This window comes from Manacus candei, unplaced genomic scaffold (assembly GCF_025592945.1).
Source record: "Manacus candei isolate 608988 ecotype Guabito, Panama unplaced genomic scaffold, ASM2559294v1 h1tg000007l, whole genome shotgun sequence".
In the NCBI taxonomy this organism is placed as follows: Eukaryota; Metazoa; Chordata; class Aves; order Passeriformes; family Pipridae; genus Manacus; species Manacus candei.
The window spans coordinates 7486824-7506524 of record NW_026138055.1 but is presented as its reverse complement, the minus strand read 5'-3'; the positions used below and the strand labels follow the sequence as shown (position 1 = coordinate 7506524).

The following is a 19701-nucleotide window of genomic DNA, read 5'->3' as shown; positions in this document are numbered from 1 at the left end:
ATTAACCCTGTTTAATAGAATGGTGAACTTGGAGAGGAGGGTCAGTATTTTTAATGGCTGTTTAGGGGGGAGGGCAGGGGAAGAATTTGTAAACTGATGGAATATGAACTCCTTGTAACAAGAAACCCTCGTGACCTGTCTGCTCTGGGCTTTCAGGTGTCTTCCTCCGGTGGAACAGGCCTTCCCAGTACCTGGAGGAAGCCCAAGAAGAAATGGTGAAGATTATAAAATATAACAAGGAACTCCAGGACAAGGTGAAGGTGTTGAGGAGGCAGCTGGCAGAGCTGGAGGCGGCTGTGAGGGTGCAGCACAACCCGTGAGCTGCCCGGGCTTTGCCTCAGGTCCTTCCTTTCCAGCCCCCTCTACACTAAAGACTGAACATGGAAAAGTGCATGTGTTGCTGAGCCCTTGGGCCCAGCTATGCTCAGCCCTCCCACTGCTGAAACCTTCACACTATGAACCTCCCTGCTCTCCTGGGAGGGATTTTTGTTTTGTTTACAGAAGACACAGCTGGGCACAGTGTCCTCTCTTGGCCGCTTCTCTGTCTCAACGTTGTGTACAGTGTCAGCAGGAGCTGGAACTCTTTACCTCCAACTGTGTGGATGACCAGGATGGGCCAAGAGACAGGATGTCTCCAATTTATTTTGGACTTTTTCTGGGTTTGTTGAACTGTCTAAACACTCACAGGATTAAAATACAGACTTCTACATAGATAGGTAAAGGCATTTTGTCTGAAAGCACCTTTTCTCCCCAAGAGTAGGTAAGGCAGCTTAGTTCTTTAGTTTCCTAGAAAAACTAGAAATTGTTAAAATCTAACTACAGTTTCTGCCAGTCTACACAATTCTCTCAGTAGCCTTCACATCTGACACTTGGGTTTTTGTGTTCAGCATTGGCTTGGGAGCAGAAATTTAAATACCAAACCAGAGCAAGACTTTTCAGTGCAATACAGAACTGAAGTAGGGATTCTGCTGCTAATGTTTAAGCCATGACTTCCAGGTGGAATTGTCCCTCATGGATAAATATCTCCTAAGAAATAACAAGCTTCTTTTATTCTGCCTGGAAAACAAAAAAGGTTTGGTAGCTGCTGGAGGTGTTCACTTGCAGAACAGGGGCTCAGAGCTGTCCTTTTACCCAGATCCAAGCTGCCTTCTTGGAATTTCCAAGTCCCCTGGCTGGGTTTGGACACCTGGCCAGGTTCACAGCATTGCATCTACAGCTCAGCAAAGCACTCCAGCTGATGTGCTTTTCCCTCTTGTGCTCTTATATCCATGTTGTGAAACCTCAAAAAAGCAGGAGTTGGAAGTTCAGGTGACCTCAGATCTGCTGCAGATTAAGAGGCCATCACACTACAGAAATGCTCAGAGTTTAGATGATTTGTAGCTGCTAAAATGACTTAAAGACTTTAGGGATAAGCTTTTTTTTTTCCATTTAACTTGGTATTTTGTAGCTGCTCTTCCTGTTTCTGCGACTTCAATCTGCTTTTATGAAATCAGAGTTTTCTTTAGCGATTTTTTTTCTCCTTTCAAAAGACAGGTAAGAGTAGGTCTGAAATACTCATTTTCTCAGCTCAATTCCATGGATGGACAGGACTGAGAAGAGTTGAATTAACAGCAGCACATGTGGCTGGGATTATCCAGAAATCTTGCTGTTACTGAAATGGAGCTGCAAGAGGTCAGTGGTGTTCTCTTTGGAAACTGTTGAGCTTCCAGTTTGGGGAATGAAGCTGCCTTTATTTAAAAGCCACTTTCACACAGATAAAAATGCAGGATCTTTAGTTGTCGTAGAAGCAGCTGGAGAGTGATCTACAAAAATCATGTGGCCACTAAATATATTCTAAGGAAATCCTATAACCAAGGAAGCAATATAAAATTATGTTATAGTGATTAAGTGCTACCTTAATGCCTCTTGTTCACTCTTTATTTCCTTAATTCTTTTCTTCTTGACTAACCTAAACTTAGCCCTAAAGTCATGAAAAAATACCAAGATCCCTTTTAAGCCACTGAAGGCAGAAAAGTAATTCTCCCTGCTTGTAACACTGATTTCTTTTTAGGTTTGGAGAGTGATGGTTTTGTTCACTAAATCAAGTCTGACACAGGGAATGCTGCTCAGGGTGATCTGTCCTGCATCACAGGGGAGGCACAATTTGGCTGTTCCCTCTTCCCACCTCCAGATCTGGCTGCTGGAGATACCTCTGGGTATGTTGTTAATATAAGCACTCTAAAATGACTGTTCACCCTTTAAAATCATTTCTGTGGGATCTGCACCTCCCTGGGTGGTGTTTCCCTGCCCAGTTCAGGATTTGTACATCTGAAATCCATTATCCCCAGCCAGATGGGAAGGATGCAGAAGGCACTGTTTTCCTTGTAATAGGCTATACATAAAACACCCTTAAAGGTTATGCAATTTCCTAACACAGTAATTATAGATTGAGCTAAATAATAGAGAAGCAGAGATGGGGTTTTTTTGGGATCTAATTGCCTGGCTCCTCCAGCCTCTCCTGCAAACTGCAGGCATCCCAGGAAATTGGGAAACCAGCTGTGACAGCCAACAAAATGCAGCACATTCCCTCTGAGCTGGCATTTAATCCATCCTCCACTTGTGTCTCAGGGCTGAATCCACACCCAAGTGCTGTGTGTGCCTTGGCTTGGTGGATCCCAGCCTTTGTGTGGAAGTGCTGGGGTCACCCTGAGCAGCTCCAGCAGTTCACTCCATAATCCCTGTCCCTGCAAACAGGTTACCTGCAGCAGCCCTGTGAGGTGTTGCAGGTGATGGAGTTGGGACACGATGTGGTGTTTTAACTCCTCCTGGCAGAGGACAGTTCACAGAGCTCTTGTGTCAGGCTGCTTCCATGTTCTCCTTTAACCTTTCCATTCATTCCCAGTGCTTCCCAGGCACCAGTCTGGTGGCTGCTGGTGTGAAACACAGCGGAACACTCCGAGTCTTTGCTTCCCTGCTTGTCTCCCATATTTAATCACGTATTTAATATCGATGTTGGATTTGCCCCCTCTCAGAGGGGGACACCTGCCCCCTGAAGTCCCTGACACCCCCGTTGCAGATTCCCAGTGTCTTCCCAAGCTCCAGGTGCTGTGGCAGTGCCCAGCTCTGGCTCTTCCCTGTGCCACTGCCTTACACCCCTGCTGACCCCCTGCTTCTGCTCTTTTGCACACACTAATTGTGGAACAAGCTGGACACTGAGGGCCCCACCTCCAAATTTTGGGGTCAGTCAATGAGGACACTGCCATTTACCAAAAGAAAAAAAAGAAGAAGGGAAAAGGAACTAACTTGCACAGTTTTCATAAGGGAATTATTTACCTTCAATATTTTGATTGTATTGATCTAACTCTTGAATGTGGCACTGGTTGAAGTGCACTCCTGTTGCATAGGATAGAACTTCAAATTGCACTGTACAGCATTTTGGTGTCTCGTGTGTGCTTTGCTCCAGCCTTGGGAAGTGCTCTTGTGTGTCCAGGCTCCTGTGGGAGGAGGAAAGGTGTATCCCAGCACTCCCTGTATTTTGTGATAGCAGCACTGTGTGGTGTGTGCTCTGTATCTGTTCACTGCTGCCAATTCAAGTGATGAGTGCACTGCTGTCCCAACATCTGGAATTGCTATTTGGACTTGGCTGCTGCATCAGTCTTGATTTTTCTTGTACAAATTGCAATAGCAGGGCTGGGAGTTGTGCTGTTTTAGGTGTATGCTGTGTGTGTACAGAACCCCAGCTGCTGTGGTATGGAATATATTGCAAAAAAAAGGTAACGAATCTGAGGAAAAAAGATCATGGCTCAATGTTCAGCCCTTTCGGGGGAGAAAAACAGATACAAAGTGGCTGTAAACTTTGCTGTAGATATGTGAGAATATAGTAGATGTGTCTGTTTAAATTAAAATCTTGAAGACTAAAAAGTTCTTTAATTATAGTGCTGAATCTTTATTGGTGTGGTGTCTGCTTCCCACGGTGTGTGTGTGGCCTGGATGTGAGTTCTTGCCTGAAATTTTAGCTCTTTTCAGCTCATGTGTGTTTTATTTTACAGCTGAACAGGTTCTGTGATTGTAGAAGAGGGATGGAAGGAGAAAGTTGAGACCCTGAGGCTGTGACTGGCTGGCAGAGCTCTGATATCAAGGTTTTGGTCCTTGGACACCAGCTCTGCACAGGATGGATAAATAATTAGCTTGGCCAAGGTTTTTTGCTGGTATTGAACTCTCCAAAGGCAGAGAGGCAGGGGTATTCAGAGGGAAAGGGGTTTGGACTGAAGCAAAGCCCTACAGAAGGGAGATGGTGACAGAAGGGGGAATGGTTTTAAACTAAAAGAGGGGATTTAGGTTAGAGGAAAATTCTTCCTTGTAAGAGTGGTGAGGCCCTGGCACAGGTTGCCCAGAGAAGCTGTGGCTGCCCCTGGATCCCTGGAAGTGTCCAAGGCCAGGTTGGACAGGGCTTGGAGCAACCTGGGATAGTGGGAGGTGTCCCTACCCAAGGTAGAGGGTTGAAATGAGATGGTTTTTAAGGTTCCTTCCAACCTAAACTGTTCTGTGACTATGAAGTCCATCCATAGACCTGGGGTCACAGTTACCTGTTGTTTTTGAGGGACATGGGGTACCGTGGTGCACTTGCCAGGGGAAGGAACAAAAAAAGAACAAACAGCTCTTGGGAAATGGAGGCTGGGAGCTGTGGAAGCTCCTGGATCTCTCCCTGCTAGTGAGTCAGGAGTCTGGGAACCACTGGGCTTTCTGTTTCCCTGCAGTGTCATCTCTGGTCTCTGCAACTCCTTGGGAAGGTGGTGAGTTTTTGTGGCTTTTGGTGTTGGAGCAGATGGAGACTGGGGGGGGGGGGTGCAGCCCTGTGTGATAACACAGGGAAAGTTGCTGAAGGTTTTGATGTGAAAAGATTGATTTTTCAGTCCCTCTATTTGCAAAACGTTTCCAAAAGTCCCAGGTGAAACAGAGTAGGTCTATTTAAAATACTTTCAGCTGTGATCAGGCAGCCTGATCTGGGTTAAGCTTGATTTTAGGAGGGGAGGGAGAAAATAACTAGAGAATCATAGAATGGTTTGGATTGGAAGGGACCTTAAAGACCATCCAGCTCCATGGGCAGGAACACCTTCCTCTATCCCAGGTTACTCCAAGCCCCATCTAACCTGGCCTTGGACACTTCATGTATCAGGAGTCCATCTGACCAAGTGTTGAAATTTGGTTTTATTCAACTTCTTTTTTTTTTTTTTTGAGACTGTTGGCATTTCTGTTTTGAAAACCCAAGTGTTATTATTTAGTGCCACTGCAGGACTCTCTTCCATGCTGCCTATTTTTCCTCCAAGCAGTGAGAGAAGACAATGAGGAGGATTTACCACTGCACATGGGCTGAAACTCGGTGATGCTGGGCTGTGTTGGCTGCTCACAGCTTCCCCTGCTGTGGGAATGTCATGACAAGCCCCTGGCATTTGTCTTTCAGAGCTGAGCTGATGATCCTTTGATGTTCTGCTGTGAGGGTGTTGCTGATGGATTCAGATACTTTATCTGATGCTGCAGCTCAGCTAATGGAGGGTTTGCTCCGAAAGCTCCAATTCTGCTCCCTCAGTATGTGAAAGTGCTGGCAAACAACCCAACCACTGCACTGAGTTGGGGCAACTTCTGGGATCAGTCCAGGCTGAGGATGAACAGATGGAGCAGCCCTGGGGAGAACTTTGGGTGCTGGTGGGTGAGAGGCTGGACATGCCCTGGCCGTGGGCGCTCCCAGCCCAGAAACCCCCCGTGTCCTGGGCTGATCCCACAGCATGGGCAGCAGGGGAGGGGGGAATTCTGCCCCTCTGCCCCCTCAGGTGAGACCCCACCTGCAGAGCTGCCTCCAGCCCTGGGGAACAACAGCACAAGGACGTGGAGCTGCTGGAGAGAATCCAGAGGAGGCCACGGAGATGCTCCGAGGGCTGGAGCCCCTCTGCTCTGGAGCCAGGCTGGGAGAGCTGGGGGTGTTCACCTGGAGCAGAGAAGGCTCCAGGGAGACCTTGGAGCTCCTTCCAGTGCCTAAAGGGGCTCCAGGAGATCTGGAGAGGGACTTGGGACAAGGGATGGAGGGACAGGATGCAGGGAATGGCTTCCCACTGCCAGAGGGCAGGAATAGATGGGACATTGGGGAGGAATTGTTGGCTGCAAAGGTGGTGAGGCCCTGGCACAGGTTGCTCAGAGAAGCTGTGGCTGCCCCTGGATCCCTGGAAGTGTCCAAGGCCAGGTTGGACAGGGCTTGGAGCAACCTGGGATAGTGGAAGATGTCCCTGCCCATGGCAGGGTTTGGAACTGGATGAGCTTAAGGTCCCTTCCAACCCATCCCATTCTGTGATTCTGTGACACACAGACTCACTGTGGTAAGATGTGTGTTACACCAGTCTTAAAAACACTGGTTTAGCTACTAAACTCAGGTTTGTTACAGCTTAGGGAGGTACACGCCCAGTTTCCAGGACTGCACATCCCAGTTGGTGGTGGTACCATCCAGGATGGTCTCTTTCCTGGCATGAAAAACACTTCTGATATGCCAGCAAAGTAAGTGCAACATTTCCTTTTGGCTTGTAGATCCTTGATGGTATGGAATAAAAACTTCCTGGCAGGAATAAGGGTTGTTTTAGAGTTTGGGCTTTTTGTTTTAAACAGAGAGCTGCTTGGAGGCTTGGAGCAACCTGGGATAGTGGAAGATGTCCCTACCTATGGCAGGGAATTGGAATGAAATAGCTTTAAGGTCCCTTCCATCCCAAACCATTCCATGATTTTATGGCTTAATGAGCTGTCATCTTAGACTGTCACTGCAGCTGGATCCTCATGTAGACTGGAAGAACAATTCCTTTTTTATTTTTATTGTTTTAGGCACCAGACTGGGATTTGGGAGAGTGATGTCCTGATCCTGCCACTGCCACAGGATTGCTGGTGTCATCTCAAGTGAGTCACTTCACCAAGGAACCCACAGGGACTGCACATCCCTATGGCAGGAGCTTTGCTGTGTCTCCAGGTGTCCTGAAAGGCTGGAAAGAGCTTCTTTTCCTCAGCTATCCAAGCACAGTGGGTGCAAGTTCAGCAAGGGCAGAGGGGAGCAGGATGAGACCACAAAACCCCACAGAATGTGTAGGAGGGGATGGGAGGGAGATCAAGCCTGAGGTTCTGGGAGAGGCTGTTTCTGAAAGCTTTGAACAAGCAACACTTCTGGATGCTCCACGGGAAAGGGGAGGAAAAAGGCAGTGGTGTAGAGTGGGGAGAGTGACAGGAACAGTCTTAGAGCCACCATGGCTGCCTAGGAGAGGATGGACAGTGCTTGTCTGCTGATGGAGATTCCCAGCAGCAGAAGTCATTCCCAACAACCCTGGTGACCATCCTGGCAGTGCTCAGAGTCCCAGCATGGAGAAGTGCCTCAACACAGGCTATGCAAAGGAGGCTCAGGAATTTCCAGTTTACTGTGTGTTAATAAACTGCCCCTCCTGGAGGGTGGGAATGGTCTGGGGCTTTTCTTGGTCCTGGGTGACACCATGTTAAATTTGTTGCAGTTTTGGAACTGTTTGAGGCAGGAAGAAATGGGATCAACTGCTGAGGAATCAGATCCCTCAGGGACTGGCTGCATATGTTGCTCTCCAAATCAGGAGCATCCCTAAATCTGTAACCCAGCTGCTGTTCCAGGGTGTCTGAGTGAGGGAGGTGGATAATGTGCTGTGAGGATCAAGCTGTTCCTCTTCTGAGTTAAAATCAGCCTTTTGCTGCCCTCTCTCCCTGTTTTCAGCTCCCTGGATTTCTTTCTGCTGAGAAACCTCAACACCCAGCCCAGATCCCTCTCATTATGGCCTTGAGAGGCAGAGCAGCTTGTTGGAACATGTCCTGCTCTCTTCCCTTTGATTTGCATTCCCAATATTCCCTCGTTAGTCTGTTAATGAACTTCAGGTTGGTTTTTTATGTTTGAAGTCTTTCGGACATGGATTTATATTATTTTAAAAAGAAAAAAAAAGAAATCCAGACAACAGACAAACCCACAAAACCTTAGAATCCAGATAACGTGAAAAATATAAACCATACAAACTTCTCAGTAACCTGTAACTCTCTCTGTCTCTATGGAGCATTTTTTGGGGGCATATTTTGACATACACAGAGATTCTCTGAGCGGGATTGGAACAAGCTGCCCAGGGAAGCAGTGGAATTGCACTGGAAGTGTTCAAAAGGTATGTGGATGTGGTACTTGGAGACATGGTTTAGTCATGGCCTTGGCAGTGCTGGGAGAACAGATGCACTCAGTGATCTTGGAGGTCTTTTCCAGCCTAATTCTAGGATACACACGGGTGAGGACTGTCATAGAATCACAGAATGGTTTGTGTTGGAAGGGACCTTAAAGATCATCTTGTTCCAACCTCATGCTGTGGGCAAGGACACCTTCCACTATCCCAGGTTGCTCCAAGCCCTGTCCAACCTGGCTTAGTGAGCTCCAAGGCTGTGCTGACCAGAGAAAGACACCCAAGGTGTCATTGCTGCCCACATTGGTGCTCACTGGGTGGGAGGATCACCCTCAGCTGGTTGTTGGAATGGAACATCCACGCTGCTGAGATGCCATTCACCCATCTGGGCTTGAGTTTTCTTCCCTTTAGGATTTTCTGCCTTCCCATACTGATGGTTTTACTCTTGCCCCTTGGAGCTGCTGCCATCACATTGACGTTCCTACCTCTGTCCTTGGTTTTACCTTTCTTATCTTGCAGGGCTTTGTGCTCTTTCCCATGAGCAGGCAACCTCCTGAGCTCTGGGAGGAGAGTTTTCCAGCTGGGCTGTATCAGGGAGGCCTTGGATTCCAGCTGAACCCAGAGGATGGGGTGGTTCAGGGCCAGCTTTTTGCTCACTCTGCTGATTCTATGCCAGTTTAATGCTCCAAGTGCTGGCTCGGTGCTGGAGGAAGGGAATGGTTTATGGAACCACTTCTGATCCCTTGGGGGATCTGCCATCCTGGTGTGATCCTGGTCTGGAAGAGAACTTTACTGTGTGTCCAGGGAAGGGAACAGAGCTGGGGAAGGGGCTGGAGCACCAGGAGTGGCTGAAGGAGCTGGAGGGGCTCAGCCTGGAAAAAAGGACGCTCAGGGGGGACCTTCTGGCTCTCTGCAACAACCTGACAGGAGGGGGGAGCTGGGGGGGATCAGGCTCTGCTCCCAGGGAACAAGGGACAGGACAAGGGGAAAAGGCCCCAAGTTGCACCAGGGGAGGCTCAGATTGGATATCAGGAGGAATTTCTTCATGGAAAGGATTTTTAAACATTGGAAGGGGCTGCCCAGGGAGGTGGTGCAGTCCTCATCCCTGGAGGTGTCCAAGGAATGACTGGCCATGGCACTCAGTGCTCTGGGCTGGGTGACAAGATGGGGATCAGTCACAAGTTAGACTTGATGATCTTGGAGGTCTCTTCCAACCTAAATCATTCTTGGATTTACATTGATTCAGCTGAGCAGATACAGCAAAGCCCTGGGTGCTCCAAGCACGTCCTTCCTGAGCTGAAAACACCCTTTTCTTCCACTCTCTGCACTCTCAGGGTCATGGGGACAACAGAATCTTTTCTTTTTCCCTCTGCAGCATCCCAGGTGAGTGTGTCTGCCCTGACTGCAGGGCTGGGCTGGATGCACAGTGCCCTTCCTTGGAGCAGCCACGGGGTCATGGTAGAGGTTCTTACTTCCCTTCTGTTTGGTGGCAGACAACTCAGCCTGGAAAATGGATTGCTGAGGTGATATGATGGAAGTCTGAGATCTATTAGCCTGGAAAATCATGGAATGACACGATAGGTAAGGTTGAAAAGGACCACTGGAAGTCATTTCACTGGAAGCAATTCTTCCCTGTGAGGGTGGTTTGGGCCTGGCACAGGTTGCCCAGAGAAGCTGTGGCTGCCCCATCCCTGGAAGTGTTCAAGGCCAGGTTGGATGGGGCTTGGAGCAACCTGGGCTAGTGGAAGGTGTCCCTGCTCATGACAGGGGGATGGAACAAGGTGGGGTTTTTAAGTCCCTTCCAACCCAAACCATTCTATGATAATAAAGGGAACGTTTTACTCACAAGTTTTGTTTTAAGCATGAATGAGAAAAGGTGTGTTCATGGATTTTCTGACAGTACTGGAAGCTTCAGCTGGAAGTTCCCCGTTTGATTAAAGTAACTTCGAGGATTGCTAAAAACATTTGAGTTTAATTTAATTTTTAAAATAACATTTCAGTCTGGCTACATTTTACTCCCTTAACAGCAAGTGTCCAAGGTCAGGTAGGATGGGACTTGGAGCAGCCTGGTCTATTGGAAGGTGTCCCTGCCCATGGCAGGAGGGTGGAATGAGATGATCTTTAAAGTCCCTTCCAACCCATGGAATGCATGACTCTGTGGAGTCCAACCCGGCTGCTGGTGGCCTTTGAGATGGCACAGAATGTCACATGACCCTTTAATTTGACTATTTTTGGCAGATTCTGTTCAATCTGTAGCAGACACTCCGCGGCTTTGCCTCTCCAAGGGCATTAACTGCACTTTTTCAAGGCTCTGCAGTGGAACAAGAGACTGCTTTGTGTTTATTTTCCTCCTGAAGCTTTCCCTCTTTTCAAGAGGGACAGCTGGTTTGGTGAATGGTGCTTAACAGTCCTTTCAAACTCAATTAGGCACTTGAGAGCCAGGAGTTGTGAGCACTCGGATTCCATAGCCAGCAAAGGATTTTCCCCTCTGTTATAGCACGATTTTCCAAGATTTCTACACTCTGTGAGCTGAGTTTTTAGTTACTGGCCATTTGTTCGTGTCTGGAAGCTTTGGAAATAGTGGCCAGCCCTGCTTTGTTTGCTCTCTGAACTTTGAACGTTTTCATTCAGCATTTTGTAAGAGGTGAAAAAAAAAGTAAAATTAAAAATAAAATAATAAAATTAAAAACTAAAATTAAAAACTAAAAATTAAAAACTAAAATTAAAAAATAAAAATTAAAAAATAAAAATAAAAATAAAAATTAAAAAATAAAATTAAAAAATAAAAATTAAAAAATAAAATTAAAATTAAAATTAAAAATAAAAATTAAAAAATAAAATTAAAAAATAAAAATTAAAAATAAAAATTAAAAAATAAAATTAAAAATAAAAATTAAAAATAAAATTAAAAATAAAAATTAAAAATAAAATTAAAAAATAAAATTAAAAATAAAAATTAAAAAATAAAATAAAAATTAAAAATAAAATTAAAAAATAAAATTAAAAATAAAAATTAAAAAATAAAATTAAAAATAAAATTAAAAAATAAGCAGGCTCTACCCCAACCCTGAACTGATTCTTGTCTTATATTCACAGCAAATTCCAGGGATTTTTTTTGTTGGCGGGCTTGACAACAAACCATCCCTGCGTCTAAATAGTGACGCCCGAGTGCTTTATTCTTTTGTCTCAGTGCATATCCGGGCCCAGTGTTTGTGTAGGGTCTCCTCCTGCCCCGGAGCTGTGCCTGGGTCCTGCCCAGCCAGGCGGGAAGGGATGTGATTAATCCCTGTCAGACACAGTTGGCTCTGCCTCTGATCTCCGGGCTGGGGAGATCTCTGTGTGTGCACTGGAGGGTTTTATTTTGCTTATCAGAACTCTCTGAAAGGTTTTCCCCTGATACTTTAATGTTCATCTTTGTCCTGAATGAAAATTAAGACCTAAATATGTCTTTTTTTTTTTTGTATTACACCCTTTTTCCTTGATTTAGTTGAGCTCCACAGAGTATTTCCTGAGTATTACCTTTAACAAAAACATTTTTAATATTTCAGGATTCCTTTTTTGGGCTGCTGAGCTGAAGGTTCCAGCTCAGTGAGCTGTGCCCTCAGAGGGGCCTGGGATACTTCATGTGTCATATTTTCATGCCCTGGGCTCCTGCCCAGGAGCTTCCATGAGACACAGAGCTGAGCCGGCTTCAGGAAGTGTGTAACAAGGACCAGGCTGGTCAGAACAAAGGTACCAGCACCTCCAGCAACCATAATCCATGGATATTTAAAGGGGAGATTATAGGCAATGGGACCAGAGCAACCTGGTCTAGTAGAAGGTGTCCCTGCCCATGGCAGGGGATTGGAATGATATAATCTTTAAGGTCCCTTCCAACCCAAACCATTCTAGGGATATTTCCCAGACTCCAGACTTTTATTTAAGGAGAATGAAAATTGAATTATTTAGGCAAAACCGCCTTTTTGTCCCCAAGGAGAATTTTTTTATTTTTTTATTTTTTTTTTTTTTTTTTGCTGAGATTGCTCTTTCCCTGGATGGAAAATTCCCAACCTGCTTGAGTTGGCAAGCTCTGGTTTTCAGCTAAAGCATATGCTGATGTATGTTTATATCTTGCTGCAACAAAAAGCTGTGGATAAATCAAGAGCTGAAGGCAGCAGGCAGTTCCCTTCCCCATCCCAACAATCCTCATCTTGCCAGTGGGAGGGTGGAAAAATGGCAATTACAGTTCAGTCTGCAGGAAAATGACAGCAAAACTATACTAATGAAATAAAATATAATTCCAGCTTTATTGTCTGTCCTACAGATAATACTGTAAATTCAGGAAGAATTTCTTCATGGAAAGGGTTGTCAAACATTGGAAGGGGCTGCCCAGGGAGGTGGTGAAGTCCTCATCCCTGGAGGTGTCCAAGGAATGACTGGATGTGGCACTCAGTGCTCTGGGCTGGGTGAGAAGGTGGGGATCAGTCACAGGTTGGACTTGAAGATCTTGAAGGTCTTTTCCATCCTAAGTGATTCTATGAAATGCAAAAAGATCCAGAAAATCCGACCTACAGCACCTGTTGCCTCAGAGATGTCACATAAGAAGAAGGAATAACCTGCTTTTATTTCAATAAAAAGACTATTAAATTCCAAGAACAAAGTTTGCAGCCTCATCATACTACATTATAGTGATTATCCACTAGCACTGGCTGGAAAATGGAATTCCTAAATGCTTTTACCTCTCCCTGGCTAGTAACATGATGCCTTGAAGGCAAGGAATTCTTAGGCAGATTTTTCCCTGGCACCCTGCAAGCTCCTGCTGGCTGCTCCATGGGCTGGACAGCTGGGAGAGGCTGGAGAGGCTGTGGGAAAGGTGCCTGCCTGTTCCTGGAGCATCCAGCACACTCCCAGCTCCTGAAAAATGGTTTTGCAGGTGTGGAAAGGGCTCTGGTTTGCAAAGATGGCCGGTTTGGATTTAATTTTAAATGCATTTCAACTTTTCTGCCTGAAATTTCCCTCTGGAATCTCCCATCAGAACCAGCTTTATTTTAGAGTGTGAGTTTTGAGGTTAATTGATCAGGACACTTGAGGGATGAGGGATTTAAGTCCCTGAGACCTGGCATATTTCATGGAATGCCTGGATGTGTTTTTAGCAGGCTTTTCTCAGGGTGGTTCATGGAGGTTGCCCTGTTCAAGAGCAATGAAACCCAGTGTTTCCCTGGACCATTATGAGCTACAGACTTACAGTACCTAAAGGGGACTTCCAAGAAGGCTGGAGAGGGACTTTTCATGAGGGTGTGGAGTGACAGGACAAGGGGGAATGGATTCAAAATGAAGGTAGGTTTAGATTAGATATTAGAAAAAAATTCTTCCCTGTGAGGATGGGAAGGCCCTGGCACAGGTTGCCCAGAGAAGCTGTGGCTGCCCCCAGATCCCTGGAAGTGTCCAAGGCCAGGTTGGACAGGGCTTGGAGCAACCTGGGGTAGTGGAAGGTGTCCCTGCCCATGGCAGGGGGTTGGAACTGGATGGTATTTAAGGTCCCTTCCAACCCAAACCACTCAGTGATTTTGATTCCACACTGAGCAGTTGTGAATCAACTCCCAGATCTAGCAAGTCACACATTTTACAGGGTTTGACCCCTGACAGGAAAGCTTTTTGTTATGTTATCAGGTGAAACCCGAGTCCTTTTCATAAACTCACTCTTTATACTCCAAAGTCTATTTAACAAAATTGTGCTCAGTAAATAGAGTTGGGAAAGTGACCTTTCACTCATTACAGGATTTTCCTTCTCTGCTTTGTTTCTCAGCTTTTTAGGAAGCTGCATCATTGCATTGACAGTGAAGCAAAATTAGAAAAACCACAGCACAAAGATGTTTTTCCAAAACCTGACTTGCATTCTGTGCTTTCCAAATGCAGAGCTGTGGGGTTTGGGTCAATACTCTGTGTTCCTGCTAATTACAGAGGGTGTTTGGCACCAACTAGTGAAATGGTCCTGAGAGACCACATCTACAGGGAGATTGTGATGTCAACCTTACACTGAGGTGCCTTGTCACTCCTGCCTGTGAGGAAGGGACTGAGGTGATGCAGAACCTTTCCTGCACAATAAATGTAATTATAAAAAAGGGGAAGAATTGCCCTTTTAATCTGAGAGCTGTGTGCTCACCAGGTGAAAAGATTGCGTATGCTGATGCTTTAGTCAAGAAACTCTAATCCATCTTCAAGGAATGTAAACCACAAAAAAACCCACAGCAGACCATTCCTTCTGGATCAGATGGTCATTTCCCGTTTTCTTGGTTTCTCGGCTTTTTAGGAAGTTACATCATTGCATTGACCGTGAGGCAAAGTTACAAAAACCACGGCACAAAGATGTTTTTTCAAGACCTGACTTGCATTCTGTGCTTTCCAAACCTTCTCCTCCCCAGCATCAGGGGCTCCATCCATACACAAAGGCTGTTAGGGTGGTCTCTTTGCTCTTGGCTGAGCATCCCAACAACTGCGGGGTTGCCTCAGGGTGGTGCAGCAGATGCTGCACTGCTGGGGTTGGAAAATCCTTCCCATCAAAACCCTTTTCTCCTGCAACATCTGCTCACCTCAGAGACCTGGGGGAGCTTGTTTTCATACCAGCTTTTGTGTTGTTTAGAGGACACAGACCTTTGGGAAAACAGGCCATGATTTACCGTGAACAAACTCTCTCCTGCTGACCTGAGAGTGCTTGATCTGCTCCTGCTTAGACTGGAAACTCATCCTTGTCATTAGCTGCACTAATTATGCATCTTGTTTCCATAGCCTACTTGAAATGAATCCCCGTGTGGAAACCTGCTCTGTGAAGGCCAGTGAGGAAGGAAGGAAAATGAATGTTCTGTGCACTCCAGACACGTTGGTGAATCCAGTTCTGCAAAAACAGCTGGTGAGGGTTTATAACCTTTCCCTTCTGCCTTTGTTTCTAGCTGTGGTTATTCATTTTTGTTACAAGGATGAATATCTGGCCTTTATAGAAGGTGTGAAGGGCAGAGAGATTGGCTGAAACTTACTGTTTCTGTCCTTAGTCTTCCATGTGGTGTTTTTAGCACTGCTGGAAAACTGGAAAAGTCATCATAGAATGGTTTGGGTCAGAAGGGACCTTAAAGCTTATTTAGTTCCAGCCCCCTGCCATGGGCAGGGACACCTTCCACTAGACCAGGTTGCCCAGGGCCATGTCCAACCTGGCCTTGTCACCAAAAGAAGGGAAAGTCACTTTAAATTACAGCACTGCCCCCTGTGAGCTCCCTGTATCCACTCTGAGGTGTGAAATCCCTGCTTGAGGGCAGGTGACAACTTGCTGTGGATTTCTTAGCAACATTATGGCCTCTGCACAGGCAGATGCCCATGGAGGGTGTGACTCAGGGCCTGAATTTTCCCTCAGAAGTCCCTCATTCCCCTCAGTTAAATCATTGTTATATTTGGGACGCTTCCTTCATCCATTTTGTTTGCTTAGATGTGAAGGTGCAAGGCAGTGCATAAATGGGGAAGTAGAGGAGAGTGTTCAGGGAACAAACGAAGCTGTTTTCTTCCCCAAAATAACAAATGTATCCCTTGGAGATGCAGGAATCCCTGCTGGCTGGTTGCAGTGCAGGTCGGGACTTCTTGAGGGTTGTGTACTTCAGAACTCCAATCAGTGGCATTTTGGGGTACATTCTCAGGATAAACACTCATTATTTTACGTGTTTATTGGAGAAGCAGCAAGGAATGGTGAGAGATCCAGGTGCTAAAACTGAAGAGAGCAGGTGGGTGAGACAGGATCCACTCAACACATCTCTGCTGATGGATCTGACCTGACCTGCTCTTAAATCTCATAGCAACATAACTCTGCTCCCTCCCTAGGTGACCTTCCCAGGACTTCCTTACAGCCAGAAGTTGGTGCTAATGACTAATCTTGTCACTATTTGAGCACATGCCTTCAAAATCAATATATTTGAGATTTTTTGTTGTGGTGGTGGTGGTGCTTCACACTGTAAGATTGTCCCCTTTTCACCTCTAGCCACTTCTGCTCTTCACAGGGCTGTTTCCTTCCCTTTTTCCCAGTTTCTTGATAACTCTTGTTGCTGTGGACTGTCCTTAATTGTGTCTCATCCCTCTTTAATACCTGGACATGGCACTCAGTGCTCTGGTCTGGTTGACAAGGTGGTGATGGGTCAAAAGTTGGACTCGATGATCTTGGAGGTCTTTTCCAACCTTAATGATTCTGTGACTGTAGAACCAATCACCACAAGGGTGGAAATTAGAACTTTGGATATAAAAGAGAGGAGATTGTTTATCTGCCATCAGTGCATGAGCAGAATTCCCGTGTGTCCTGAGGGGAGCTGCCCTTGCAGGATTGTTATTCCCTGGTCACAGAAAGATGTTGATTATAAGAAAACAGCAACACAGAAGCACCTGGGGAGCACTGGAGGCTTTAATCTGGTCCATTGCAGTGCAAGAATTTCTCTTTACTGTGATTGCAGTCCCCAAGGTGTGAGCACCCCGTGCTGGAGTTAAACCTCCTGCAGAGGCTCTGCCTTCTCTGAGAGGCCTTTCAGGCAGGGATCTCACACACAGTGTGATCTCCAGGTGGGAGATGCCACCAGCAGAGGCATTCCTCCTCCACAGCCTACCTGGAGGGCCAACACCTGTGTTTTCACTTTGCTGGAGCTCATGGAGAGGGGAGTGATGCCAGGGGAATGTATTTAAAAACAAACCATCTGTGGTTCACACAGTGCTTCACCCCTCATTAGAATAAAAAAAAATAAATAGACAAGACAAATCTAATTGAACCAAAGATCATCAAGCTCATTCTTTTAATTAAAAAAATAATTACTTCTAACTAAAATCTTCCCCTTTTTAATTCTCCAAGGAAGCAGCAACCCAGTGTGACACACATGTTTGGGTGCAGAAGCGACGCCAGTCACTCACAGAGGGAAGATGAGACCTGGCTGTGATCAGTGTGAGGTTCTCCTGTGCTGCCAACTCGATGTGACACCTCCCTGTGCCTGGGCACAGCCCGTGTCACATCTGCTGGGGATGATGAGCATCAGCATCAAACCAGTTCAGCACCACAGGGAGAAGATGTTTCTTCTTTTCACATCCTGTGTGGCTGAGCTGTCACATCAAGGCCAAGTTCAGTCTCCCTCCCTGGTCACTCTTTGTGGATGTTGTGGCACATGTGGACACAACAGGAGCTTGGACATGTTGCTCATCAGGACTGAGGGACATAAGAGCGTATAAAATCCAGACAAAACTCCACTTCCTTATTAACCTGTCTCTGGGCAGTGGCAAAAGCTTGTGGAAAACACAGGAATACAGCCTGGTATACCTTTGTGGGCCTCCCTTGTAGTGGGCCTACAAGGAATTTGGAGAAGGAGCCTTTGTCAGGAACTGTGGTGACAGGACAAGGAGTAATGGGTTCAAACTGAAAGAGAGGACATTTAGGTTGGATATATGGAAGAAATTCTTCCCTGTGAGGGTGGTGAGGCCCTGGCAAAAGTTGCCCAGAGAAGCTGTGGCTGCCCCATCCCTGGAAGTGTTCAAGGCCAGGTTGGATGGAGCTTGGAGCAACCTGGGATAAGGGAATGTGTCATGACTGCAGCTCATCACGGATTCACAGAATGGGTCAGGTTGGAAAGGACCACAGTGGGTCACCTGGTCCCACCTCCTTGCTCAAACAGGGCCATCCCAGAGCACACGGCACAGGATTGTGTCCTGACAGTTCTGGAATATCTCCAGTGAGGGAGACTCCACCTCCTCTCTGCTCAGTGCTCAGTGACAATCTGCTCAGTGCTCAGTCACTGCACAGCAAAGAAGTTCTTCCTCATGTTCAGGTGGAACTTCCTGGGCATCAATTCCTGCCTGTGCCTCTTGTCCCATTGCTGGGCCCCCCTGAGCAGAGCCTGGTCCATCCTCTGCCCCCTCCCTGCAGACCCTACAGACATGGATGAGGTCCCCTCTCAGTGTCTCTTCTCGAGGCTGAACAGCCCCAGCTCCCTCAGCCTTTCTTTGTAAGGGAGATGCTCCAGTCCCCTCATCATCTTTGTCACCCTTCACTGGACCTGCTCCAATAGCTCCATATCTTTCTTGCTCTGAGGAGCCCAGAACTGGACACAGAACTCCAGATGTGTCTCACCAGGGCTGAGCAGAGAGGCAGGATCCCCTCCCTGACCTGCTGGCAATGCTCTTCCTAATGGTCAGTGACACTGCTGGATCATGGACAGCTTGTTGTCCACCTGGACCTCCAGGTCCTTCTCAGAGCAGGTTGGTCCCCAGGCAGATGGAAAATTCTTCTACCTCCAAGAAAGGATTCTTAAAGGGGTCCAAGAGCACACTTCTGAGAGTTATAATGGCAGAAAGGGGGTTGAGTATTCAAAAAACCAGAAGATCCAGAGCCCCATCATGATGATAGAAGGAGAAAGTCCTCTAAGACCACAATCTACTGTGCTAATTAATGATGGCAAAACTTCAGGAATAAATAAAGAATTAGACATTTGCCTTCCTACAAGGAGGAAGATGAAAAAGCAAAAGCTGGAAGGTGTTTTATCTCCTCTCTTCCCCACTGTGAACAATTTAAGACCTGTTTATGGGCAGGAACTAAGCGAAGATGGAAAGAGTGTTATCTACAGAACACTGTGAAATTCAACAGACTTCAGAAAACACAGGCAACGTTTCAAAAAATATGGTTAAATGGGAACTTTACGTCAAAAGAGGAGGTTGTTTTGCCTTCCAGGAGCACCTTCAGATTCAAAGTACTGTAGAGAGGGAGGATAAACATGACTCAAGCACAAATAATTTTTAAATTAGGGACTGATAAGCTCAGCACCGCACAAAAAAGGCTCTATTGTGTGAATAACAATCAATTGGGTCCAGCAAACGGACATGACCTGAACTTCACAAATATAATTACTGCACTGGGTTTCCTTGTGCCTCAGTGTTCTGCTTATAATAAATGGCCTTGGAAAACAGCATTTTTATAGAGAGTGGTTTGTTTGCAAAGCTCTGTGGGCTCCTCCTCTGCTCCTTGCAGGTTTTGCTCATCATCAGGGAACCCGACTAAGAGCATAAAAGCAACCACAGCAAATCAAGCAAAGATCATCCCAGTCCAGTTTCTTTGTCTCTACCAGCAGCTCTTTCCCCACAAAACTCTCACAGACCTCTGTGATCTTCAGCTGAAGGACTTTCTGAACCAGGCATCTGCACACTCAGTATATTCACAGTCACTCCTCATTAAGGTTTTTCTCCTCCACAAACTCAACCCATGTGCTTTTGAAACTCAGGTGAGTGTGTAGCATCCACACTGCATAATGTCCCTCCTTCCTATGTAATTTTGTGCCCTCTAATTACAGTAGCTAAGCTGTTACATAACAATCTCAACCTCCCTGCCAAGGGGTGGAATTCATAAGCAGGAGGGAATGGGAAAAAAAGAGCTTATAAACACCTCTGTGGCAAAGCTAATCTTATCTCAAAGCCTTTGTTCCTTGGGAGTTAATGTTTGGGGTTGTGAAAGATAGATATGTTTGGAATAAGGGGAAAAAAC

The 19701-nt window shown here is 46.2% G+C and overlaps 1 protein-coding gene across 5 annotated transcripts in view; it reads left to right on the top strand.

Annotated features, from left to right (window-relative positions):
* Positions 1-19129, top strand: part of MTMR9 (myotubularin related protein 9) — a 36921-nt gene extending 17792 nt beyond the window's left edge. The window contains exons 10-16 of one of the 5 annotated variants that reach the window (XR_007908414.1): positions 157-1671; positions 4029-4088; positions 6841-8174; positions 9559-9764; positions 12487-12636; positions 14949-15069; positions 17032-19129. Coding sequence is in view for 1 of the 5 variants with exons in the window: in XM_051812038.1 (XP_051667998.1) it covers positions 157-320 (164 nt within the window). In the remaining 4 variants the exon portion in view is untranslated. Of the gene's footprint in view, positions 1-156; positions 3910-4028; positions 8175-9558; positions 9765-12486; positions 12637-14948; positions 15070-17031 lie in introns of those variants that run through there. The other 4 variants (XR_007908415.1, XR_007908413.1, XR_007908411.1 and 1 more) reach the window with 4 other exon arrangements.
* Positions 19130-19701: the final 572 nt, after the last annotated feature.